A 27,611-nucleotide genomic window follows, 5' to 3' on the forward strand; every position below is an offset into this window, starting at 1 on the left:
CCTTTAATTAAAATGAATTATATCATATGGATAGTTCCATAATTTCCTATAGGAATGTAGTTATTTTTTTAACCACTTCCTAGATTTCATTAGTTAGTGAGGACAAACACTGATACCTCTTATCAAGAAGCCACTTTTATTCAGAAGTCAAAGCAAGCCCTACTGGTTCTTTTTTCACCTTCTCCTTCAAGTCTTTGTGTTATTCTTTTCTCTTCACATTCATAAACTATCCTATAACATCATTGTATTTGTACAGCCTGTTCCCTGTGCCCTCCACTCCTTTCCTTGCCCTCACATCTGCCTCACTAACAATGCTGAGATCAAATGCTGTCCTCCCTGGGAGTCATCCCAGACTGCCCACACCAATGCTTCCCCCTCTCTCACCGAACCCTCCCTCCACCCAGTGCCCCTACTCTGTTCTCAGTGCACCTAATACTTGTTACACTCTCCCCTAATTGCTCATTTCATCACATATTTCCTTAGCCTGACGGCAAGGTCTCTATCGATAGAGACCCATCCCTGTAACCACAGTACAAGTTCAATCAAGCAAATGCACAGATTTGGAAAAGAAGTAGAAAAGTTAAGAAAAAGGTGTTTTTCTTCTTAAATCCTGTAGATTTTTCTTAAATTGGCAACATGGAAAAAGTCTCATGCTTTGTTTGACCAATTTTGGAGAAAAACAAAAGTGAAGAATAAAGAATTAAATTAAGTAGAATAGACTAGCTTTTATTTCTGTGAAATTAACTGCATAATGCATATTTTGGGAGTTAACTTAGTGATAACAAATAATTACTAGTAGAATTACTATATGAATGGATCTTTTGATAATAGTTTCTGCATAATACCCCATTTTTGGTAATGAATGCATTCTTTAGCATGGGCAAAGTAACTTGTTGTTCACTATGAAAATGTCGCTCATTCACATTGCTGTTTCTATACAATCTCATATTTTATGGCTGTCAGCTGCACACTGCTTGGAAGATACTTTAGACATGAGCCAACTTTTTACATCTAACAAATGCCCAGTATAGACTCCAAATTCCAGTTGGACTGAACTTGTCCCTTCTGCAGAGGACACAGAAATGAACAAACCCAAGGAAATCTCCCATAGTTAGCTCATGTGCATGCACTCACTCAAACACGCAAGCACACACATGCACGCACACACTCACACAAGCCTCGGAGCAGCTGTGTTATATTAGAAGTTGGAGGGCTTTTGTTAGTTCAGATGTTTCAGTTCTGCAAAGGCACTCTGGAGAAGAAATAAATATTATGAGTAAATCTCGTTTCCATGCTTGTAGTGGGGAAACACTTACCAGCACAGTTTACTACACTTTTATACTAAAACAATCTCATAAAAGAAGACCAGCATTATTCACACAGCACATGACTGCTAAGTCAAGATGGTGCCTATTTTATTCCCCAAATATTCAAAACATGACTCTGCTCAGACTGTTTTCTAGATGGGACTTTTCTTTTCAATAAAATTAACCAGGATACACATGGACTGTGAGTTCACTGATTCTATTCTTCTTCTTCTTCTTTTTTTTGCAAGTGCTTATCTTTTTTCACTTCATCTAATGTGGTGTATTTACAAAACTTTACAAATGAGAGAATGAGGGAGACCGGCCTTTGACATAAGCATTGGAACTGTTGAAAAAAGGTAGATTGGCCCAGGGTGGGAACTCAACTTGGAATCTAAGTCATTCCATTTAAAGATCTGTTTTCTACTTGAAAGTGCAGAGTCTGAAGTTCCAACTTTGGAAACAAGAAGAGACTGCATTGGAGACTGAAGGAAGTATGTATTTATTCATTGGTAAGGGTAAGAAGTCACTCTCACATTAATCAAAATACGAAATGTGACATGTTCAATGCTTTCTCTTATTCTCAGACTACATGGGAAGTCATTTTAGAGAAGATTTAAGTAATATAAAGTCAGAACATGAAGATAAAGGGAAATCTATTTTTAATGGCACTGAGCCAAGAAAGATACATCTATCTATCTCCCTATGAAGTACTGTCAAGGGATTACTTGACTGTGCTCTTCCTCAAAGCCTCATACACTCTTTATCCATTCTTCACTAACTTTTAGTAATCATTTTATCTTAATTATCAATTGCTTAGACCTTTTCTGGTCTTCTCTAAGAAAGGCCCCTTGTATACACTGTAGAGCACGCTGTAATTTCTCTTTATAGTACTTACCTCAGCATGCTTCTATATTTATTTTTTGCCGTAAGTCTGTCTATCTCTAGACTGAAACCTTCAGGATAGCAGGGGAGATTTAAGCTCACGTTCACATCATTATGCCACAAAATAAATGAATGCACTGTTACAGTAGATTCAAATACCTCACACTTACCTGCTACTTCAGTACTCAATCATACCACTCTTGTCTTGGTGCTTTGGTTGCTCCAGAATATGTTTAATTGAGTGCTCTGTACAATCAACTTAGTTGTCACTGAAGGTAATTTTTGTTTGCCCTACCATGTCCCACCATCATATTGTCTTAAAGAATAGAATGTACAAAAAAAGATGGGATTTCAGATCAAGCGGATAACGAAAGAATACTTCATAATGAGGCTTGAATAATTGATCCTTTCTAAAAAGTGTATTTTTCTTTCTATTACACACTAAGAGCAATTCTGGGTTATATTCATGCAATTAATGTGAGGAACACTGAGCTCATGACTCCTAGGACCAGGAGTTCCTGGCTGGCTGTGTCAGGTGACATTTGAGGCTGAGCTACACTAGGGACTTGCAAACAAGGAACAATCACAGTTCAGTCTTATACACTGGCCACAGAGTCTGGGAGTGATATGACTAGGCGGAGTGTCCATAGAGATAAATGGATCTGCTGATAAATGTAAGGAGCAGGGAGCTCAGGTAGCAAAGCATATGGTGACTGTGGCCCTGCTCTCCTCAGCAGGAACAAGTCCCACTGCCTGAGAGTCACTGTGAAGACAGCACTAAGACCATGACTAGTGGAGTGCTTGACATCCAGAAATTGTCTGGACAGATACAATTCCTGCTACAGATGTTTGCTACAAGGCAGGGCTGAGTGCATTGAGCACAGGACTGTGAGAGTTCTATCATTTCTGTTCCCTCCTTGCCTCAGGGGAGGTCTAAAAGCACCCAGATCTATAGTCAGAGTGCCTGAGTCCCTCCATTCTTCACCACCAGTGAAGAGCTCAATGAATGCTCTAATTGCCTCCTCGAATATCTGACGCATTCCAGACACAGCCCTGGGTCTGTGCACTTTCTACATCTGTGCGCAAAACTGTGAGGCCTTTCAGTAAGTGAGAACCTGCCTGCCCCATGGCCTACGTGCTCCACTCCAGCAGCCACAGCTTCCAATAAAAAAAGGAAGCTTCTAAGGTGAAATCAGCAGAGAAGCAAACAACAGACACTAATCCAGTCTGACCCTTAATCCGCATACAACACCAACCTGTACAGTAGAAATATCTCACATGTACTTCACATATGAAGTAAGAATGCCTTCTTGGCTATATAGTGTAAGAATCCACAAATATAAAGCACAACTCAGAAATTCCAGGACTTTTTTCTAGTCAGAAACATTTCAATCTGGCCCTGGCCCTAAGCTAACCTAAAGCAACTACTAGTTTGATCACTGATCCACACACCCAAGCTTTGGCTACAGGCCAGTGCAGTGTTGGTTTGCCTACTCTAATCCTAGCAATTACCAGGACATTACAAAAGCAAGTCTTATCTGCGGTTTTGTAATTAAATTAAATTAAATCTCCCGAGAGCGTCAGAGTTATGCATAGACCACATTCATTTATCCTTGCGTGAGCTCAGAGAGATTGTTGCAAAAAATAGATCATGAATAAGTTGACCGTGTCATACTGATTCCATTGTGTAGTTTGATTGTCCTACAGTCATTTTGTGTTTCTGGGCTGCTGAGTAACTAAATCTAAGGATTCTCTTTCCTTGAAATGGGGCGTTTTTCCCAAATTGGAAAATGGTTTTTCTTCTATCCTTGATGTTAGTATCAGATACTTCTGAGCCCTTACGCGCCCAATGTAGGCATTATAAGTGCAGCGTATTAATAATAGGCAATGTTATTATTGAATTCAGTCATATACAAGAGAGTTTTCATAATCTGTGTGTACAAATGCCAATTATTGTTTGGTAAGGAGAAACGATTATATTTGGCTTTGAAATTTTCAATCATCTGGTAAGAAATAGGGCTAGTAATTTGGGGACACAATTTACAAAGCTGTCTTAACAGAAATATCACTCCCTTGTTTTCTGAAATGAAGATTCCCCCCCAAAAAATCAAACAATAATTAATACAGAGATCTCCTAAGGACTTGTTATGGCAAATGTTTCTAATCTTCTGTTTAGAGGCTCATGTTAACTCTTAAACCCAAAAGCATGATCAAGTATGATCTATCATGTCAAGGTGACCAACTTCCCAACTTTCCAAGTCAGACTAACATTTTCCTTTTTATTTATTTATTTATTTGTTTGTTTGTTTGTTTGTTTGTTTATTTGGTGCTGGTCCTGGGTCTTTTTTTTTAATTGTCAAAGTGAACTACAGAAGGGTTACCGTTGCATATGTAAGGCAGTGAGTACATTTCTTATCCAACTTGTGACCTCCTCCCTCATTTCCCCCACCTCCCCTCTTCCCATTTCTCTCTCCCCCCTATGAATTGTACAGCTGGTTTACACCATATAGTTTTGTAAGTATTGCTGTTGCATTGGTTTGTCTTTTTATCCTTTGTCTCTCAATTTTGCTATTCCCTTTCCCTTCCCTAGTTCCAATAAACATATATACAGTATCCAGGATACTAAAATCAGTTACAGTGATATCAGGGGTAAAAACAGAGGAAGGGAATATGAAAAAAAAATGAAAGACACAGTTTCACAAAGCATGTTGAAAATAACTACCACAGTGATATACCACTTGTTTCCTTAACTTGAAGTTCGTTTTGCTTAGTGTCATCTCATATGTTCATATGGGCATAGCTTTTGAGCTATTGTGATCTTCTGCTAGGACTATCCTAGACGTGTACTAATTATTTCCTATGAAGGAAACGATAGAGTACATGTTTCTTTGTGTCTGGCTCACTTCACTTACAATGATTTTTCCAAGTCCTTCCATTTCCTTACGAATGGGGCAGTATCATTTTTTTCTGATAGAGGCATAGAATTCCATTGTGCATATGTACCACATTTTCTTGATCCACTCATCTACTGAGGGGCATCTGGATTGGTTCCATATTTCAGCAATGACAAATTGTGCTGTGCTGGTGGCTTTAGTGTGGTCTTGCTTGTAATCTTTTGGGTAGAGGCCCAAAAGTAGGGCTGCTGGGTCATAGGGGAGCTCTATGTTTAGCCTTCTGAGGAACCTCCATATCGCTTTCCAGAGTGGTTGAACAAGTTTACATTCCCACCAACAGTGTAGTAGGGTTCCCTTTTGGCCATATCCCCTCCAGTATTTATTATTGTTAGTTTTCCTGATAATGGACATTCTTACTGGGATGAGGTGGAATCTCAGTATAGTTCTGATTTACATTTCTTTTGTGGCCAGTGATATAGAGCACTTCTTCATGTGTCTCTTGGCCATTCTCATTTCCTCTTCAGAGAAGAGAAGTCTCTTTTTAGGTCTTTAGCCCATTTGTTGAGGGGGCGATTGGTCCTTTGAAGATTTGTTTTGGAGGAATTTAATTTTTTGAGTTCTACATATATTTTAGATATGAGACCTTTGTCTGTTGTAGGGCCGGTAAAGATCTTCTCCCAATCTGTGGGCTTTCTGTTTATCTTTCAAGCTGTGTTCTTTGCCCTGAAGTAGATCTGCAGTTTAATGCAATCCCATTTATCCAACCTTTCTTTGATTTGTTGTGCTTCTGGGTCTTTTTTAAGGAAATAGTGTTTTCAGGATATCTGTTTTTACTTCGTGGTCTTGATCCATTTGGAATTGATTTTGGTACAAAGTGATATATAAGGATCTAGTTTTCATTTGTTACAGGTGTTGAACTGGTTTTGCCAGCACCATTTGTTGAAGAGGCTATCTTTCTTCTATCCTATTCTTTTAGCTCCTTTACCAAAGATTAAGTAGCTATAGGTCTGCAGGTTCATTTCTGGGTCTTCAGTTCTATTCTATTGATCCTCAGGCCTGTTCTTATGTCAATACCAAGCTATTTTTATTATTATAGCTTTGTAATACAGCTTGAAGTTGGGTATTGTAATTCCTCAAGCACTATTCTTTCTATTTAGGATTGTTTTTGCTATTCAGGGTCTTTTATTGTTCCATATGAATTTCTGGATTGCTCCCTCTATTTCATTAAAGAATGATGTTGGGATATTGATGGGTGTGGGACTTGAACTCAGGCTTGAGCTGTCCCTACCCCGCCCCCCACACACACCACCACCAAGGCTCACATTTACCACGTCCAGCTTTTTGGACGTTAATTGGAGATAAGAGTTCCAAGGAATTTCTTTCTAGGTCTGGCTTTGAACTGCAATCCTTAGATCTCGCCTCCTAAGTAGCTAGAATTACAGGCATGAACCATTGACATTTCTTAACCCCTCATCCTGTTGGCTGTATTAAGCCAAGTTGACCACATCCTTCCCCTTGAGCAACATGCTTCCTTTTCTCCCACAGGAGTGCTAGTACTTGACTTTCCTTCAACGTCCCTGACAATTATTTCCCACCCCTTTGCTTTCTTGTTATTCCTTATTACAGCTTTATGCTCCACATAAAAGGTAGAGAGTCATATAGGTGGAGAATCAGAGATGTTTTCTAGTTTTCTCTGTGTCTCTCCATAGATTAGGAAACTCTGGATGGATGACACAGAAGGAAGGTCTGAAGGGCATTCAGATACCAGGTGCCAGATGTATTCTGAAAAGAACAAAGCAAAAACACTGCTTAGCATTGCCCTGCCCCAGGATTCTAAATGATGAAGGCCAAGGAAGGTCCAAATATAATTCTCTCTTTACCTATATGTGAAATATGACTAGAATTCCCATCCAACATTTTCCCCTAATGAACCGGGCTAATAACATAACCTTATTTCCTTTAATCTCTTTTCTACTACTTTTCATTGATCTAGAATTTTACTTCAATGTAATATATAGGGTACAGATGTAATTATTTTTTATATGGCTACCTAAACATTTTTTCTTGCTGATTTAAAATGTCAGTTTTGTCATTTACTCTATCTTCTGTGACGTATTTGTAGGTTGGTATCATACTATTTTAGCTGTAATTTTACGACATATTTTAACATTCAGCAGGTGAATGATTTTGTATTGTTGTATTCTTTTCCACAAGGTACTTTGATTACTTTTGCTTATTTAGTTTATGTTCTAAAATCAGCTTTTACAATTCCACAAATACTATTAGAGCATTATTGGGTTTATCTTTAATGTAGAAACCATGTCATCTCAGGGAAAAATAGAAAACACTATGGCTTGCTATTTGTCTTCTACACAAACTATACGAGGACCTGTCTGAAGAAACTGAAACATAAACAAAGCTCTGTTATAAAGCAGCTCTCTTTTAGTGTCTAGATCTTTCTACTCTAAGAAAATTTGCATGAACTAGCCAAGAACTGGTTGCTCATGCCTACCTAATCATCCTAGGCAGGTACTGGTGGTGCATACCTGTAAGCTTAGCTACTCAGGAATATCAAAGTTCAAGCCATCACAGGCAGAAAAGTTCATGAGATGCCGTCTCCAAAATAACCAGCCAAAGTCGAACTGGAGGCATGGTTTAAGTGGTACAGTACTAGCTGAGCAAGCAAATGAAGCAAGTGAGAAGAATGAGATTCTGAATTCAAACCTTCAAACCTCCAGAAAGAAAGAAGAGGAAATGAAAAATTGTATGAACTGAGATTATATATGTAAGGTTCACACAAAAATGAGGTCCAAAGAGAAGAGAGGTGGGAAGGAACTCCAAGACCTTTTCAGAGGTTCAGAGATTGCCTACTTGCCCAGCATCTAGGCACTGATATACCAAGATATCTGGGCATTCAAAGCTTTCATAATCAACATTGATGACAGGAGATTAAGATATACAGTGAAAGAATCTTCTATCTACAATCTTGTAGGTGGTTAATGCAATGAACAAACACAAATGATATTGATCCAGTGGTGAAATCCTTAGGTCAGAAGAGGATGGTGCTTTAGCTACTGCCTTTATTAAGAAAGTGTTGCCTCCTTTGTTTCCACACACGAATGGACTATTCAAACATGTGTTTACATTTGAAGGCAACAAGTTCTGGGGGCTTTCCTTCAGTAGACACCAGGAAATAGTAGGGAGAGATAGCTTGGATGAAAGCCCTATGTCAATGTCTGATTTCCTAGAAGTTCAAGAGTACTGAGCTACATCTACTGAAAAAGTTATAATAGGTCCAAGAGAAGAGGAGGTGTCCTTACCTACCTCCTACCTTCCCAGGCTTATTAGGCCACAGTCCTAGACACAGGTATATGCTGTATCTTCATCTGAGTCTGACTGACTGTTTACCAAGACTGATTGCACTGATTCATAAAACACATCATGGGAACTCACCCAAACATGGCAAGTCTTGCCTAATTTAGATAGTGCACAGTCTCATCCCCAAATCCCTGAATAACTGTATTTATTGTTTTTGTATGCACTTTAGAGACAATAACATGACCATAGACTTTGACTAGTCAAATCTCTAAGTAAACCACTGTAATATCCACAACAATATGAGATGTATATAAGCAATATAGTGCACTGGTTTAGAGGAAAATTAACCTCAGAAGTCAAACACACCTGCCTTAGAAATCTTCCTCCATCATTTAGTTGTTAGTGGATGGCACCTTTATTGATTCTTAAGAGCATCACTTATCTTGGCTGCAAGGCAGACATTTATTGTTGCAAAGAACAGAGAATGACCCTGGTTCACTTAGGAGAAAAACAAATTTATGAGGATGATAATAAATCATAAAATAATAATCTAACCGGGTAGCGATTGAATCCTGGGACACCTTGGAAAGCCAGGCAGGAATGGAAGACAGTTGGATGTTTAGAACTATGGCCAGGATCTGAGCAAAGAAATCTGGTCAGGGTGACACGGCTCTGTGGCTGGACACTGAGCTGGACACTGGATAATGCTGAAGGCACCGCCATGATAACACATTGCTCTGGCATGACTGCCTACGGATATTTGATGCCACCCCGGCTGAAAGGCACCCTACTCCTCTTCTTTGTGGTGATGTTTTGCATCCAAAATCCCTGCAAAGCAAGCATTAAGGGGAACATTGCTATTTAAGTAAGCTTTTTACTGAGACACACAAAATATGCATGGTCATGTAGGATTAAACTCACGCAGGAGTTTAATCTCCAAAATCATGTGATAATGATATTAAGAAGGTAGAAATATAATTCGATTATGGAGTCCAGAGGTGACTTTTTGGGGAAGTGATTAAGATTGAAGGAGATACTAAAGTGCAATCTCCATGACAGTATCCAGGTGGCTTTATAGGTAGGAAAAAATAGACAAGATAGACCTAGAAAGGCATTATCTCAGTCTCTTGCTATATGATGATACCTTGGGGTTCTTCCTGCAAGAAGGTTGTCATCATGACTGAACGGACCCAAAACTATGAGCTTAATAAAACCTCTTTTCTTCAGAAAGTATCTTGTTCCAGGTATCTCATTATCATGATGAAAAACCAACTAATACAGTCTTTGAACTGTATTGTTCACTCTAGGCTTCCCATAGTTGCTGGGATATCAGGCATATCCCAGTGTATCCTGGCTTCCCTCCCTGAAGAGGGAATCCACAGACTTCTCTGATACCCTAGTTCTTCAGAGCCCAGCTTTCCACAAAGGTTGGGATGACAGGCGCATACCAGTGTATCCAGTTACGGATTGAAAAGGTTGAGCTTTGCTGCCTGAGCTAGCCTCAAACTGTGACCCTCCCATTTTTCAGCCTCCCAAGTAGTTAGGACTACCGGTGTGAGCCACCAGCACCTGGCTGAGATTAATTTTACTCTTTTTTTTCTTTTTTTTTATATCTTCAGCCTGAATGATATTATAGGTTATTTTTTAAAGTGGAAGAGGAGATGTGACATTGCTTTCGGATCACTAGGGTTTGAGCATTCTTGAACAACTGTTCTACCATCTAATGTAAGGGAGAGATGATGCGTGCCTTTCAGTCAATTAGGGTAGTATGGGAGCTGAGCTCCACCAGCAGGGCATTAAATATTACAAATAGCAGCATGGATTATAAATGAGGGTGTTAACCAGGCAGACAGACTCTACTGAGTGCTTCTATGTTAAATCAGAGAGGTTTGCAGGTATATTTTACATGATGAGAAGCCATTGAGGCTTTTAAGCAGCGAGTAGAGGACCACAAGACACAGCCATGAAAAAAAATGCAGGGGATTATGACTGTGATCCAGAGAAATTACTGAGAAAGAAGTTGGGTTCGTGCTTTGAATGGGAGTATTAGGAGGGATGGATTCGAGGACTATTTAGTTTGTAAACTCTATAGAGATTGGAATAGGTTGAGTGTGGATGGTGAGCCAAGCAATGGAGAAGACTCCAAATGAGACAGATTTACTTTTTTTTTTTTTTTTGAGAACTAGAGAGTGGTGGGCTTCAATCAAAAGTCAGGAAATCTCCCAATAGCTATGTCCTTATGAACACATAAGATGATGCTAAGTGAAATGAACTCCATGTTATGGAAATAATTGTTATATCACAGTTGTAACTACTTTCAACGTCCTATGTGTATGTGTAGTTTCTATTATTGATGATGTTCTTGTATCACCTTCCTGTGGTTGTACCTACACTATCTCTGTAATCTTATCTGAGTATATTGGAAACCGTGTTTACTGGTATTGGAAGTAGGAAATTCAAAGGGAATACCAAATTTGAGAGACACAGGGTAAAAAAAGAGAAACAACTGCAAAAGCAATACTTGCAAAACTGTTTGGTGTAAGTGAACTGAACACCTCCGGGGCGGGGGGAGGGAAAGGGGGGGAGGGAGGGGGGTATGAGGGACAAGGTAACAAACAGTACAAGAAATGTATCCAAGGCCTAATGTATGAAACTGTAACCTCTCTATACATTAGTTTGATAATAAAAATTTGAAAAAAAAATTCTGCATAAAAAAAAAAAACAAAAGTCAGGAAATCTGTACCTCAGGGAATAGAGTATTGGTTGCATAAGGCATCTGGTATTGTCCTTCTGCCACTGTCTTAAAAGGGATTCTGAAGGGATTTTCTTTCCCTTGTTCCTCCAGCCCTGCACTTGCATTACTGGCCCAAGTGGATCCTCACCAGCTGGCCATGTCCATCATTACAGCCAAGTCTAAGAATTCCAGATTATACTTAGAGCCCGTGGAGCTGCTGACACGGACAGTCATTAGCAGGCAGACCTACTGTAACAACTATGCTCTAAAATGTAAACTGTGCGGTGTTTTCCCCGTGTTGTCTAGAAGCAACTTTCTCCTGCTTGAGTCTGGATTAATCATGAGAGAGCTCGTCCACATTCCACTGGTACAGATTCTCACTCTGGTCGCCTTCAGCGGGACTGAGAAACTTCCAAAAGGTTGGTCTGAGTGCTCTTCTCGCCGTATGATCTTCTTTTAGTCCTAAAGTTGTGTGTGTGTGTGTGTGTGTGTGTGTGTGTGTGTGTGTGTGTGTTTCATGACAACTGATTCATAGTATGGTAGATGTGGGTTTTATCTGGTGATATAGAGGTGAAATGTAAACTAAAGGGGAAAGAATTTGTATACGTAGTTGGTGGAAGAGCTTTTCTCTGCCAGTATTCTCCTCCTAAGTTCTAGAAAACTTACAAATAAGCTGAGCCCCACATGGACAGAGTTCTCTCTTCTAGAAGAGATGTTAGTGGGTAGGTCTGTTTTGTTTATGTGTATTTCACACCTGAAGGTGGTCTAAATGGATGATGACAACATATGACACCAAGTTTGCCAGGTGCAAAACCCACTTCAACTCCAGATATCTGAATGAAAACCATTAACCTTTTTTGGTTTCAGTTTTTACCAAACTCTTCAGGAATATTTAGCTGCCAAAAATCAGACATAGAGAAAGATGTACACAAGACACTATTGCAATGAAAGCTTAAAGACAATGTGTTGTCAATAACTTTGATGCTGGAGTTGTGATTTGGCTTGGCCAGAGTGCAGAAGTTTTTTTTCAGAGCGTTTGGAATGTACCGGAAATAACACCACCTCAGGGGAAAGGAAAGCAACTTAAGAAACTGACAAACACCTGTTGCAGTAACAAGAATGTCCACAGCAATATAGTTTCTGGCTAGGGTCTTACAAAACCAGTGTGTGTCAAATCAAGAAGAGTGGAAAGTACGTGATTCGTAAAGTGACCGAGGGCTTCACTGAAATCTTATTTTTAATGAAATCTTGAGAATGTAGCCTGAATGATATCATTTAATGAGCTTCATATGAAATATATCACAATGGAGTGAAAGGGGTTTGGTGTTTTAGGATACATCCAGATTATTTTCCCTTATATTATTTTAGAGAAGTACTAAAAAGTATGTACAGGTAGTGAGCAAAGGTATTGTTTGTAAGTAGACGGGAAATGTATCTTTAGATTGTGTGATTCAAAATTTTTGAGTCATAATGTCAAAGTTCACATGCAAATAAGGCGTGATTTTCTCCCAATCTCTTTATATAGACTTTTGTTTTGGTTTTGCTTTTCTTTTTGCTTTTTACTTGAGCAGAAGTGTATCCTCGGGTAGTGTATCCTTTCCAATGGATACTTCAGATAAAAGAGAATCTAGATCATTTCCAACAGCTAATAATAGCCAGAAAGACTTAACATTGGTTTCCGATTATTTTAATACTTCCTGATCATACAGCGGATGTCCACTAAGGCAGCACCTGAATGTTTCTGAACTTTAGATTTTAGTAAATCTCATCTGTGTTTTTCTATGCCATGTCCATACAAACAAGTGTCATGGCTAAAGACTAAAAGTTACTAGTAGAACAGTAGATTTTGATAGTCCAAATGAGAATTCAATGCACGAAGCAAACAAAAAGTCACCAAATATTTCTGTGGAAATAACTCCTAACTTATATTATAAAAGGAAACGATTTTCAGTGTCTAAATTTTATGATAATCCTAATTGAAATGCAATGCTATCTCTCTTTGAAAGTTTCAGAATTCTGTGACATTAAAATAAAGATATCAAATATCTTAACTTTTAAATATAATAATCAGATTATTAAATCAACTTTGTTTCTTATCATTTTCTTGCTTCTGTAATTAGGGTTTAGAATTTAAAACAATTCTTCTCAATCTGCTCTGTTTATTGTAAAATCTAAATCAGTATATGTTTAATATTAACCTTAAGCCGAAACACCATGCCTAGAAGAACAAATACCCGTGTAATAAATAGGAAAGTTCTGGAAGTGAATAAGATCATGAAAACAATATAAAACTTGAAGCACTGAAGTGTTTGGAATATGTTGGTAGAAAAGAACCATGTGGATATTATAAAAATAACAGCAAATTCTCCATCTAAATTCTTATAGTCATTTTCTGTTTGCCAAAATGCAATAACAAGCAGAGTTTTTTCAGATGACTTCCTTTTCCTAAGTACTGTATCCTGATTGAAATCAAGGTACCTGCATGACAATATATGACATAATAAACAAACGTATCTTTAATGAATAAATTTTAAACAAGGACATTTAAGGCTTGGAAGAATATCCAGAAGATTCTTCTCTAATTCTCTACAGATCATTTCCTTAATCAAATCAATAGCCAGCTTTATAGAATTAATAGTCTACTGGCTTCTTTCTAATTTAACTGAGGCTCTAAATAGTTAAAGACAATGAGGAAACTCAACATCGTTATGGATCATTTGAACGAGTGAGACTTTTAACAATGAATGCATTTTATAACCACAAGAAGGATAACTTTACAAACCATCATGCTAGAAAGCAGCCAGGGCTTTATTGGATATGTGCTTCAACTATACACTTTTAACATTTACTGCTGAATTGGGACTATGAAGCATATGGTAGGATATTACATTCTACAGAACACTGGAATTCATGCAACTGAATTTGTATAATATGCAAAATAATTACCTGTCGAAATCCTACTTCCCAAATGACCCCATTTACCACCATATATAGGTAGTATTTTGAGTGTATTTGATTTATCTTTAGATATATTTGAGTAACCTTTCCTTTTAAATCATATGTACCCAGGGATAGAATTCACAGATTTGACATATGACTGAGTCAGTACAGGACACAGCTGCCAGTGAAATAAATCCAGGACAGCAAGTTCTGGATGAATGTTTTTATGAGGATGTGTGTTGTAAGAGTTACTCATTGTGTGTTTAGGGAAACACAGTTGCTTTGAGATTACTAAACTTAAAGAAAAGAAAGAAAGAAAAGTTAAGGATTTCTTTTATCTCTACCTTATTCCAATGGTGAAGTAACTCGTCAATGAAATAGGACTTGAGGTCATTGGGGTTGAGTGTCAGTGTGGGAACTGGAAGTAAGGCATCCATTCAGGGACGATGACAAGGATTTCCTAGGCCTAATGGAAAATCCAGATAGGGTTGGAGATAGAAACTTTATAGTGACCCTGTCCTAAACAGTGTGTTCCCTTTACCCAATAGTACTGTATGTACATACAACTAGTGAGGACAAACACATTATTTCAGGATTGGTGCTTTCCCAGGTCAGTGCAGCTATTGAGAGACCTACAGGGCAAATAGGCTGTGGTTATATAGCAAAACACTGTGAAGTGGAGGTTGGATAGCAGAACAAGGAAGAACATTTAAGGCTTGGAAGACAATGTTGAGACCAAGTTTCTTTTTCCAACTCTCCAACACCTTTCCGATGTTCTTTAGGGAAAGCATATAGACTGTGTAAGCCTCAGTTTCCTCCTAACATGAAGACCTACCATAATGCAGCACCCTGCTAAGGACGGTTGGTAACTAATAACCACCACTGGATTATGTGTAAGCCTGTTTTACATGGATGCTTATGAGACTGTAGATTAACCTCACCAAAGGCAATTTCTGAAATCCTAATAGGCTGGGCAGAACTGCCTGTGCCTCATGCCATTCCCAGAGGGAGAAGCCAAGAGTGTGTTCTTTTGTAGGACTTAATAACAAGGCACTATTGTCGTTATCAAAAAACCTTACAAGTTGCAACAACATCATAATAAAATAACTTTCATTTTATTACATCTTCTCCTAAGATATGTCAATATCTAATATTCTCTTTGGGGAATTTGAAATATTCCCAGTACTAAAGTGTTTTCTCATACTGAAAAGAAAAAACAAAAAAACTAAATGCAATGGGGGCTCATACCTATAAGCTTAGCTACTCAAAAGGCTGAGATTAAATTTCAAATTTCAAGCTAAAGGCTCAAAACCAGCCTGGGCAGAAATGTCCACAGGACTCTTATCTCCAATTAACTCACAAAAAAAGCTGGACACAGAGATGAAGCTCATGTGGTAGAATGCCAGCCATGATCAAAAAAGCTAAGGGACAGCACCCAGGCTCTCAGTTAAGCCCTAGTACTGGCACCAGCACACACACACACACACACACACACACACACACACACACTTCATGATGTTGAGATGTATTAATATTTTCCAAGGTCTCAGCTCTAATTTTGTAAGACAGAAATGAGCAAATATACTGGTGTCTTGGTGTTTTAAGTTGTTTTGACATGTCTATCAGCAGTTTTTCAATCCAAAGCTGGCAATGTCAAGGAAGTATCATGTTGTGTCCAGTCATCAGGCACCTAGCACTCTAGTTCAAGCCTCTTTGGTCTAGAAAAGTGTTCATTTTTGTGTTTGTTCTCCATGTTGTCCTTGGAGTGAGAGGGAAAGAGCCTTCTGCTTTACACAGGCCCCAGCTGTGATACAAGTTCAGTAGCAGCATGAAAGGAAACAAGAGACCATCTGCTACATCTACAAATACCATGAAATGCAACTATAGGGTTGTGTCAGGAAAATTTTGAGAGCAAGTATGGAGAATTTCACAATATGGGCAAAGCAGATTTAACTAATTATATTCTGCCTGTAAAAATTAATAATGGTATAACAGTAATGGTTAACCTGTGGGCAAGCACTATGGCAAAGTATAATCTTTCTTAGAATTATGAGGTAGGAATTTTAAATGAACCCAAACACTTAAGTTCACTCTATTGCTTTGTACTTATATGATATTTACGTAAGTTATTCTGTTGTTGTTGTTTCAGTGGCCATCCTGGGTCTTGAATTTAGGGCCTGGGTTCTGTCCTGAGCTTTTTTTTTTGCTCAAACTAGTACTCTACCACTAGAGTCACAGCTCTACTTCTGGATTTTGGGTGGTTAATTGGAGATAAAAGTATCACCAACTTTCCTGCCTGGGCTAAATAACTTCAAACCATGATCCTTAGGTCTCAGCCTCTTGAGTAGCTAGGATTGATTACAGGTATAAATTACCAGCATCTGGCTAATGTTTATCTTTTGTAAAACTCACTTATTTTGAAAATTGGGTGTGATCATACATGCTTGTGATTCCAGGTATTTGAGAGGCATAAGAAGGGAACTTGTAAGACTGAGGCCAGCCCAGTCAGAGGTAGCAAGCTCTTATCTCAAAAACATGAAAGGATTGTATAGCTCAGGTGATAAAGTACTTGCTTAGCAGGCCCAAGGCCCTGGATGCAATTCCTTAATATTATGGGGGGGGGAGGACAAACCACTTATTTTGAAAAATATATACACATACCCTTCAGGCAAGTGGGATAAATACTATTGCTTCTGTGATTCTGTTGGTTGTTTTGTTTTTTTTTTGGGGGGGGGCATTTTTACCTAGCACATAAGAATAAGCACATTCTTTAATTAATTTTATTTTGTAAATTAAATTATTTTTAAAACATTAATTGCAGTTTTTGTATAATGTCCGGCTAGATAACAATGTACTTATATATATAGAATGCCTACCTCTCTGAGAAAAAAAAAGACCTTGATTTGTTATCTTTCTTGATTTCTACAGTATAAATACTCGAAACCATAACTACAGGCAATGTCAAGCTACTAACAAATACTGAAGATTGAGTTAGGAAGTAGCGCAAGGCAGACCATCCTTTATGTACTGTGCTACCATACAGGTACATTCCATGAAAATGACCTTGAGCACAAAGATAATAATAGACTATGGTTAAATAGGAATTGATCCATTTTGAGTGTTCTTAGTTGTAGTGTTTGTTTTTATTTGATAGTGCTGAGCATTGTGAACCCAGGGCCATGCACATACTAGGCAAACACTCTAACAATTCTACCATATCTCAGTCTTCTGATTTTTAAAAATATTATATAATTGGTGTCTCTATATTTTGAAGATGGATGTCTCATTGTATCAGATTTCTGTTTTTTTTTAATTGTCAAAGTGATGTACAGAGAGGTTACAGTTTCATACGTTAGGCATTGGATACATTTCTTGTGCTGTTTGTTACCTCCTCCCTCATTCCCCCCTCTCCCCTACCCCTTTTCCTCTCCCCCCATGAGTTGTTCAATTGGTTTACACCAAACAGTTTTGCAAGTATTGCTTTTGTAGTCATTTGTCTTTTTATCCTGTGTCTCTCAATTTTGGTATTCCCTTTCACTTTCCTAGTTCTAATACCAGTATACACAGTTTCCAATGTACTCAGATAAGATACAGTGATAGTGCAGGTACAACCACAGGCAGGGGATATAAGAGGATCATCAACAATAGAAGCTACGGTTTCACATCTCATGTTGAAAATAATTACAATAGTGATATAACAGACTTTTCTGTAATATGGAGTTCATTTCACTTAGCGTCATCTTATGTGTTCATAAGGGCATAGCTATTGGGCTTTTGTGATCCTCTGCTGTGACTAGCCTAAACCTGTGCTAATTATTCCCTATGAGGGAGACCACAAACAAGAAGACACTAAAGCCACCAGCACAACAATGTTCATCGCAGCACAATTTGTCATAGCTAAAATATGGAACCAACCCAGATGCCCCTCAGTAGACGAATGGATCAAGAAAATGTAGTACATACACACAATGGAATTTTATGCCACTATCAGAAAGAATGACATTCGTAAGGAAATGGGAGGACTTGGAAAAAATTATACTAAGTGAAGTGAGCCAGACCCAAAGAAACATGGACTCTATAGTCTTCTGATTTTTATTTTGTTTGTGATGAAGGGTCTTGCTACTGCCTTTGCTGACCTCAAACGTGTGACCTTCTTATCTCTGAGTAACTGAGATTACAGTGTATGCCACCACGCCTGGCTTAGTTTCTAAGAGAACTTATTTAATAATAAATTTATATGATTTTATTTTCATATCACCTATATTTAATAATCTCACAGCATTTATGAAAAAAATAAACACTGTCTCTTGCAGATCAGTACAAGGCAATTCCAGCAGACATAGTGCCTAACTTTCCTCTTATTTTCTATTACAACCAGTATAATTTAGTACAATTAACTTTTAGTGCAGTGAAAGTCATCTATGTGCTCTACTGTATGTGAGATTATTTATCTGGGATAGATTCTAAGGGAAGATAGTATTAGCAAGTTGAATGTAACCTACAGAGCAGGGTACAGTAACACAATCTGGGTTCTGTTTCTAAATGAGCACCTGGCAAGGGCTCACTCTGCAAGTCTTTTCTGCTTGAGTATACCTGGTCAGTCATGGATTAAAATCTCTTATCAGATCTGAAATAGAGTGGCTGTGTTAAGATCTTGCACGGTTTAGTGTCAGATTAGGGCTTGCGGTTGCAGTGGAGAATCTAGCAACTAAGCATGGTATGGTAACAAGTAATATTTGGCCCACCTGCCCATTTAATGATGGCCTTTTGTTCCCATAACTTTAGAAACTTGATGTGGAGTCCACAGTGTCAGTAGCTGCTCTTTGGTTACTTTTTCTGCCTCTTTAACAGGCAAATTGAGGGGCTGGGGATATGGCCTAGTGGCAAGAGTGTTTGCCTTGTATACATGAGGCCCTGGGTTCGATTCCCCAGCACCACATATACAGGAAATGGCCAGAAGTGGCGCTGTGGCTCAAGTGGCAGAGTGCTAGCCTTGAGCGGGAAGAAGCCAGGGACAGTGCTCAGGCCCTGAGTTCAAGGCCCAGGACTGGCCAAAAAAAAAAAAAAAAAAAAAACAACACTAGAAAAACAGGCAAATTGAAGGATCAAGCCTTAAATCTAATGGCCAACAGCAAAACACAGTATCTGTTTAGAGAAGTAAGCAAGTACCTTTCTTAATACTGCCTGTGATCCCTTTGCCTTTCCTGCACACATAAATCAAGAGACTTATTTATGTCTGGCACACCTGATGCAGGGGCATTCATTACAAGCCTCTTGAGTTCATTAAAGGCTTGATTACATTGCCCATCCCATTCAGATAAATCAGTCTCTTGTTCTTGTACCCTGTCATGAAAGGACACTGCAAAGAACCAAAAATTTGGAATCTTTACAGCAGAAATATCCCCTACACTGGAATCCCCACAGTTGCTTCCTAATTGGGGGGGGGGGATGTGTGGAGGGAGGAACTAGATCACAAATGACCAGTTTCTTTCAGGGGTAGTGTGGAGGGTATACTGTCCTTGGCATATATCAAACCAAATATTTCACCATTTATTTGGATGCTTATGTATTTTCCTTGGAGACCTGATAGCCCTCTTCAGCCAAAAAAGAAAAAAACTTTGCTGTTTAGTTATTTATCTGAGACCCCTTAGAAGGGCTTGCAATAAATGTATTATTTATATATTATAACAAGGTTCCATTTTTAAACTCTTAGTTCTCTAAAGCCTTTGCTCAGGATTTTTTCCAAAATCACAAAGAGATTTTTTAATGTATCTCTGGGTCCTCCCATTTGATGGCAAATAGCTCTTGGGTCCCAGAATTCAGTGGGCTGCAAAAGAAAATGGCCTGTGTATCCAGAACTATATAGTACTCACTATCCCCAGGGAAGTTAGCTAATAAAGTACAGGAATTAGGAACTGTGGGATTAATATGATGTACAATTTTATTTACTTGCCTTAGATCATATACAAGCTTTTATTCTCTCTTAGTGTATATTAACTGTACAATGGGGTTTCAATATTGCCGTGCACTCACACGTGCGTGCACACACTCACACCGACACAATTATCCTTTAGTCAGATTGACCTCTATCCCTTTTTTTAAGGAACCAATGGAATCTTTTCCACAGTAGCTGCACCATTCCTCCTCCGTGACCCCCTCCCCCTTATACCCCACTGGCCATTTCCAGTCTCTCCTACGTTCTTAGCAACATTTATTACTTTTCTTTATACCCATCCTAACCTGGTATGAAGTGGTATCTTATGGTTTGGGTTTGCATTTCCTTACTGATGTATGATGTTGAACTTCTTTTTGTTGGTTGGCCGTCTTTATATCCTCTTTGGAGAAATGCCTATTTGGATTCTTTGCCCTTTATTTTAAATTTGGCTATTTGTCCTTTTATGATTGAGTCTCTTTGTAGCCCCCTAATAGGCAGACTTCAATTCTCTATGAATCTGATGAAGCTCAAGCTTCAGAGCCTCTCATGTGCAGGAATCCCCTCCTAAGACTGCAGTGAGCTCTACCAGTGTGTTCACATGAACATATAGTTTCATAGACAGTGAGAAAATGTGGTTCTTAACAGCTGTTGCGATTACTGTCCATTCCACTCTGGCTTCTTTCAGACTCATTTATATTCATATTGGTTAGTATTGGGGGTGAATGTAGAAATATTTATATTTTTTCTTTAAATAAGCACTTAAATTATATAATGTTAGGCATCACAAGATCTTGATCTGCTCCTACTTATGTATAATAAAGTCTAAACCTCTCTCTCCTGAAAGCGTCTCTTTGGATATCAAGTAACTTATTTGGAAGTAGAGACGTACATAGTTCTCTACATAAAATCTTTCCTTTTGGAATCTTTTTGCTCTGGGGAAATACAACTCGCATTCAGCTATGTGATAACTTCTGGATGATTAAGGAAGGGTTAACAAACAACATTCTGGAATGTTCTCTGATGTCTCCTCTCCTTTCAGCACCGGTTATTACCACCCCTCTGGAAACAGTGGATGCCTTAGTTGAAGAAGTGGCTACTTTCATGTGTGCCGTGGAATCCTACCCCCAGCCTGAAATTTCTTGGACCAGAAATAAAATCCTCATTAAGTAAGTATAGCATTTTATTTTGGAAAGAATGTCCCTGCTGCCTGGCATGTTATTTTTTACATAAATGCAACAGCAGCTTTCCATTATACTCAAGTTCAGCTTCCAAAATATGTAAACATAACTTTCTCCATTGTATAAATGGAATATAAATCTGAATATCAGTAAGTTAAGAGAATTTCCAAAAGAAAAACAGTAATTTACCTGATGTGATGAAAATGTTGCCATATTAGAGCCTAGAAGACACTTCACAATAACCACAAGACACCAGGCTATCCCACGTCTCCAAGCACATGTTCCTGGACACTCCAAGTAAATAGGGACCAACCTCATCTCTGGCACCTCCGGTATCCTACAAAAATGGAGCCGAATGCCGATGGCTCATGCCTATAATCCTAGCTACTCAGGCTGAGATCTGAGGATTGTGGTTGAAGCCAGCCTGTGCAGGAAAGTCTGTGAGACTCTTCAAGTAACCACCAAAAGCCAGAAGTAGAACTGTGGTTTAAGTGGTAGAGCACTAGCCTCGAGCAAAAAGCCTTTGGGACAGTGCCTTGGTCCAAAGTTTAAGTCCCAAGTCCAGTGCACACACACGAACACACACACACACACACACACACACACACACACACACACACACAGAGTAACAGAGAGACAGAGACAGAGGAGACAGAGAAAAAGGTGTGTTTTCTAGGAATCTAATCGCTCTATCATTATCATTTTTCACTCCCTACGGACTGAGACACACTCAAACATGAAATTCCCATTCAGCAGCTAAAGATTCTTTTTCTTACTATAACAATTATTTAATCAAGAAATGCTCTTTTAAAAATTTGTAACAAGGGCTAGCAATATGGCCTCGTGGTAAAATGCTCACCTCGTATGCATGAAGCCCTGGGTTAGATTCCTCAGCACCACATATATAGAAAAAACCAGGAGTGGCACTGTGGCTCAAGTGGTAGAGTGCTAGCCTTGAGCAAAAATAGAAGCCAGGGACAATGCTCAGGCCTTGAGTTCAAGCCCCAGGACTGGCAAAAAAAAAAGTCTGTAACAAAATAAACCACAGACATATTAGCAGGCAATGTAGTTTGCATTAAGACTGAATGTTCTTAGTCCATTTAGGTTACTAAGAAAAAATACTCTAGATAGAGTGGCTTATAAATACAATAAAACTATTTCTCATGATTCTAGAAGCTGAGAAGTCACAACTTCAAGAAGTCAGTAGACTGAGTCTCTGATGAGAACCCATTTCTTAGTTTAGAGGTAGCCATTTTCCATTGCGTCTTCAGATGAGGCTAGAGATGAGTGAATCTCCCCAGTTTCCTTTATGGAGATATTAGTCTGTTCTGCTTTTGACCTAATCATGTTCTTAAGCCCAGCCCTCAAGTACTATCATATTTGGGAGATCAAGTTTCAACACATGATTTGAGGTGGAGGCATAGTCCATACCAAGTGCTTTTTTTTTTTTTTTTTTTTTTGGCCAGTCCTGGGCCTTGGACTCAGGGCCTGAGCACTGTCCCTGGCTTCTTCCCGCTCAAGGCTAGCACTCTGCCACTTGAGCCACAGCGCCGCTTCTGGCCGTTTTTCTGTATATGTGGTGCTGGGGAATCGAACCTAGGGCCTCGTGTATCCGAGGCAGGCACTCTTGCCACTAGGCTATATCCCCAGCCCCATACCAAGTGCTTAAACTGGCTCCAGGGTCCTTGAACTTGGATGTGAAAAAAAAAGTTATCTTTATTTTCTATGACCTCGAATTGAAATTTCATGTTTCTTTCTATGATACTTGTTCTAATGTAGGAAAATGACCCTGTGCTATGAGAAACTGCTTTGTGATATAGATTTCAAGCACTTTATCAGCAAGCTGTCTCAGGAAGACTTGACTGAGCAAATTAAAATATTTGAAATAGTTTTTAGTGACTTTTAGTTAAGCTCTCTGTTTAGGAATTCCCAAGCAAGGATCCGTTTCTTGCTTGCTTGCTTTTAACATTCATATTTGTACTAACAGTTCACAATAATTTAGGTATTGTACAAGATGAGTTAGATTTTTCCTGCCACTCTTCTCACTTCCTTCTGAGCCCTCAGTAGCAGAATCATTGCATATATATATAGTATATATATATATATATATATATACACACACACACACACACATATATATATATATATATATAAGCTTTATGGTATTTCACATTTTGAAATTCTTCCAGTTCTACTTATTCCCCAGTTACAAAGCCACATCTCCCTGTTCATGTACTTGTAGTAGCAATAGCACCCCTCCAAGGTACCAAAAATCTATGTTTATTTCCTATTGTTGCAATAACAAGTTAACACAAATTTAGTGAATTAGAACAGTGTAAAAATTATCTTAACATTCTGAAGATTGTGAGTATAAAATAATTTTATTAGGTCAAAAATCAAAGTGTTGGTAAAGCTGAATTTCCTCTGAAAGCTATAGGGGAGAATTTAATTTCATCCTTTATCCAATTTTTAGGAACACATTTATGTCCTTTGTCCCTTCCTTCCATTATAAAACTAGCAACACTCTCTCTCTCTGACCCATACCTCCATTGTAACACCTACATTCCTCCCTCTGCCATCTTTAAAAAACACTTATTATTACATTGTATTTATATAGATAAATCGATTCAGAATACCTCACTTTACAAGTTCTAATGTGCAAAATCCCTCCTGTCATGGAAGGTCACATATTCATGGGGTCTGGCTATAAAGACATGAACTTTTGAGCATGGTCATTCTCCTTGACACACACCTTTGTTGCAAAAAACCTGTTCCTTGACAAACTCCAAACAACAGCAACAACAAAAAGGTTATTTTAATCTTGATGATTTGCCTCAAGTTTCTTACTGTTGTCCTAATTACATTCTCAATGGAAAGTTTGCATGTAATTATTATGGGTGTGTTTCATACATTTATACATTTTTACAATATGAAGCTGTTTTAATTCCTCATATCTCAGTAACCAGGCTCTGCCTGCCACTCGCTAGATATTCATTAAGTATTGGTTTAATGAAAGAATGACCATTCAACTTACAGCTGCTCCTATACATAATTCACTTCCTTCGCATCCTATACATATACCATCGTTCATTTTCAAGCTGTTTCCTCCCAGTAATCATGGGAGAAGAGTTGGTTCTGATACACTTTCCTAAGTAAAATAGAATATATACTTGGTCTTTGCACACCCTTCCAAAGCATTTTTGTAGGGTTTGGTAATGCTTTGATAATTATAGTCCAGGAAAGATTAGATACAACGTAGTTTTATGTCACCGTGCCAAGTAAGACTGTTATTATTATTATTATTATTATTATTCAGAACTCATTCAAATTTCTTCTCTCTCTTTTTCTGTTTGGTTTTTTTTGTTTGTTTGTTTTTACAATTTCTCATTGACAAACCATTGATTGATCAGTCAATCAAAGCCAAAGAATCACAGTGATGCGCTAATCTACCATTTTGCCCTGTGACCTGCAGGCTCTTTGACACCCGGTACAGCATTCGGGAGAACGGGCAGCTGCTCACCATCCTGAGTGTGGAAGACAGCGATGACGGCATTTACTGCTGCATAGCCAACAATGGCGTGGGGGGAGCTGCAGAGAGCTGTGGGGCCCTGCAAGTGAAGATGAGTGAGTGCAAAAGAGGATTTTAAAGTGTGGATTTTAAAGTTGCCTCAGTACAATCTGAAAAAAGAGTTTCACTCCTACCTGGAGTCTCAATACCAAGTCAAGTTCAAGTGAAACCACAACCTTCAGCAGAGTTAATTCCACACTTCTCATTCCTGCCTTCTGTATCGGGTCCCTGTTCTCTCCCATTTTCTTGCTTTTACATTATTTCTTTATTTCTGTATCCATCCTTCTAAAAATCTTTACCAGGCATTTGAAATAAATATATAATTCCATTAAAATCAAACACTCTTTGAATACGCAACTTCTTTACATGTACTTCTTCCCTTTTCCCTTATTTCAAACTTGATTTATGCTTGCATAGGGAATGTACAGTTTCTCCATCTCATGCCTACAAGCGCTGATGGCTAATTTCCTAGCCCTCCATGCTAATTTCTGCTTTTAAGTCATTCTACTTGTATTCCTACATAAAACCTTTCCTTTCATGAGGACTTATACCCTCCGGATCATTCTCTTTTTTTCTATCTGTTCATTGTGTCATCTACTCATTCCTAGATACTCCTCCAGGTTTATCAATGACTCAAATTACGGACTCATTATCTTTCTGTCCTCTTGTCCTGCCACCATCCTAAAGGATTTTAAGAGCCACGAAACAGAATCACAAGCTACTTCATCTTTACAACTCTGATTGACACAAATTCACTATCAGCTAAGCAACAGCTCCATTCCTGACTTTGTTACCCATTGGAGATGGACTGTATTTAAAATCGTCATGTCCATTAAGTCACTCTAATTATGGACACTTCAGTGAGCAGCCTTGTTGGATGAGGTAAACAGTTTCCCACATTCATGACTCATGACTATCTTTAAGTAAATGCTTATTGTCTTGTTCTCAGGTAAGAACAGGATCTGAATCTCCCATTTTCCTCCTGCTATGACATACCACCACTCACATTGTACATTGTACATTGTACATTGTAATCACATTGTACTACCCTGACTTCTCCATTGTCTTGTCCTTCATTTCTCTTTCTTCTTTCCACTGACCCCCACCCCATACCAAGTGGGATTTGATTTCCATTCATACTTAATGCTCTCCTCCATCTAGTTTATTACCTAACATTAACACTCTTGAATCTCACGACCTCCAGGAGACATTTATCTGTGGCTTGCAAACTGCGGAACTTGTGCTAAGGCTTCCTTTCATCCTTTCACCTCTTACACTAATCACGGAAATTGCACAAATGAACATATTCCCACCATACACACAGGTGGACTACCTGGGCCTTCACCACTATTTCTTCCTTTTTTGTTGTCATCATTTTGCTGGAGGAAACCAATAAGTATAAAAATTCACCGTGAGCATCTAGGATAATTTTTGAGTCTTTGCGTGGCTGAAAGTTTTCATTCTGCTTTTCCTTTCAAGCATCTTTCTAGATGCAGAGTTGGAGTTTAAAATATGTTTTCCCTGGGGTTTGGTAGAAAATTCTATATTGCCATGTGACATCCTATGCTGCAGATGAGAAGTTTCCCCCCCCTTTTTTATCTCTTAATATTTTTGAAAAATTGGAGGATTTTTGCTTTTATTTCTAGAATTCATACATTTTAGAAATAGTCAGGAATATGTTTAGAACTTCTTTGATTTAACCTATAAAGCTTTTAATGTTTTTTTAAAAATCTAGAAACAGATGGGATTTTTTGTTATTAATTTCTCTTTTCAGTCTTTCTGATCTCTTATTCTTAAACTCTCAACAAGAAACACAACTATTTTCAATTATTTTTTACGTTAATTTTTTATCCCTATTTTCTACATCTATTTATGGTCTCCCTACTTGAAGGTTTCTAGCTTTTCCATTCATTTCATGAATTTGGCCTTCTGTATGACCATATCATCCAATTTTTAATCTTAAAATATTTTTAATGGGTCTAGGGTTTGAAGTTAGGGCCTCATGGCTTGCTAGACAGGGACTCTGTCAACTAGTCACATCTCCTGCTCTGTTTTGCACTGATTATTTTTGAGACAGCATCTTGCATCCTGCCTGGGTACACACGGACTGCATTGTAGGTTTTGTTTCCCACTGTAGTGAAATAAGAAGAGTGTACCACCACATCCAGCTCCCTCCATCAAGATGGAAATAGTGTGGACTTTTCTGTCCAGGCTAACCTCAAACCACAATTCTCCTGATCTCAGGCTTCCAATTAGCTACTATTACAGGCATGAGCCAGTGGTACCTGGCAAATACTGTATTTTTAATTTCTAGGAATTACTTTTATTCTGACTGTTCATTATTTTTCATAACAAATTCTACTTTATGTATGATTCTCTATTCACTGAAGCTTCTCTCAGAATAACACTAATGTTTTTTTTTAAGAAACATTCTTCTACCTTCATAATGAATTCTTATTTTATTTTGGTTCTTTTGTGGTTTTTTAAAAAAATGTGTGTTACTCTTACATTGTTTGATCAAAATTGAGAGACAAAGGGTAAAATAAGAGAAACAACAACAAAAGCAATACTTGCAAAACTGTTTGGTGTAAGTGAACTGAACACCACAGGGGGGGAAAGGGGGAGGGGAGAGGGGGGTATGAGGGACAAGGTAACAAAACAGTACAAGAAAAGTATCCAATGCCTAACATATGAAACTGTAACCTCTCTGTACATCAGTTTTATAATAAAAACTAAAAAAAAAAAAGATTTATAATATTCCTTTCACTGCTTTAGGATGTTGAAACCATTTTTTAATGATAAATGTGAATAGTAACATATATGCTAGCCAATAACATTAGCCATTCAGCATAATT

General features: G+C 38.3%; 1 protein-coding gene across 1 annotated transcript in view; it reads left to right on the plus strand.

The window, feature by feature from the left end:
- Positions 1 to 11,427: 11,427 nt before the first annotated feature.
- Musk (muscle associated receptor tyrosine kinase) overlaps positions 11,428 to 27,611 on the plus strand; it is a 96,869-nt gene continuing 80,685 nt past the window's right edge. Inside the window, exons 1-3 of the mRNA XM_048338893.1 lie at positions 11,428 to 11,554; positions 21,050 to 21,176; positions 24,661 to 24,812. Coding sequence (XP_048194850.1) covers positions 11,476 to 11,554; positions 21,050 to 21,176; positions 24,661 to 24,812 — 358 coding nt within the window. The 5' untranslated portion in view covers positions 11,428 to 11,475. The remainder of the gene's footprint in view (positions 11,555 to 21,049; positions 21,177 to 24,660; positions 24,813 to 27,611) is intronic.

The sequence above is a fragment of the Perognathus longimembris genome, chromosome 1 (genome assembly GCF_023159225.1).
Source record: "Perognathus longimembris pacificus isolate PPM17 chromosome 1, ASM2315922v1, whole genome shotgun sequence".
NCBI lineage: Eukaryota > Metazoa > Chordata > Mammalia > Rodentia > Heteromyidae > Perognathus > Perognathus longimembris.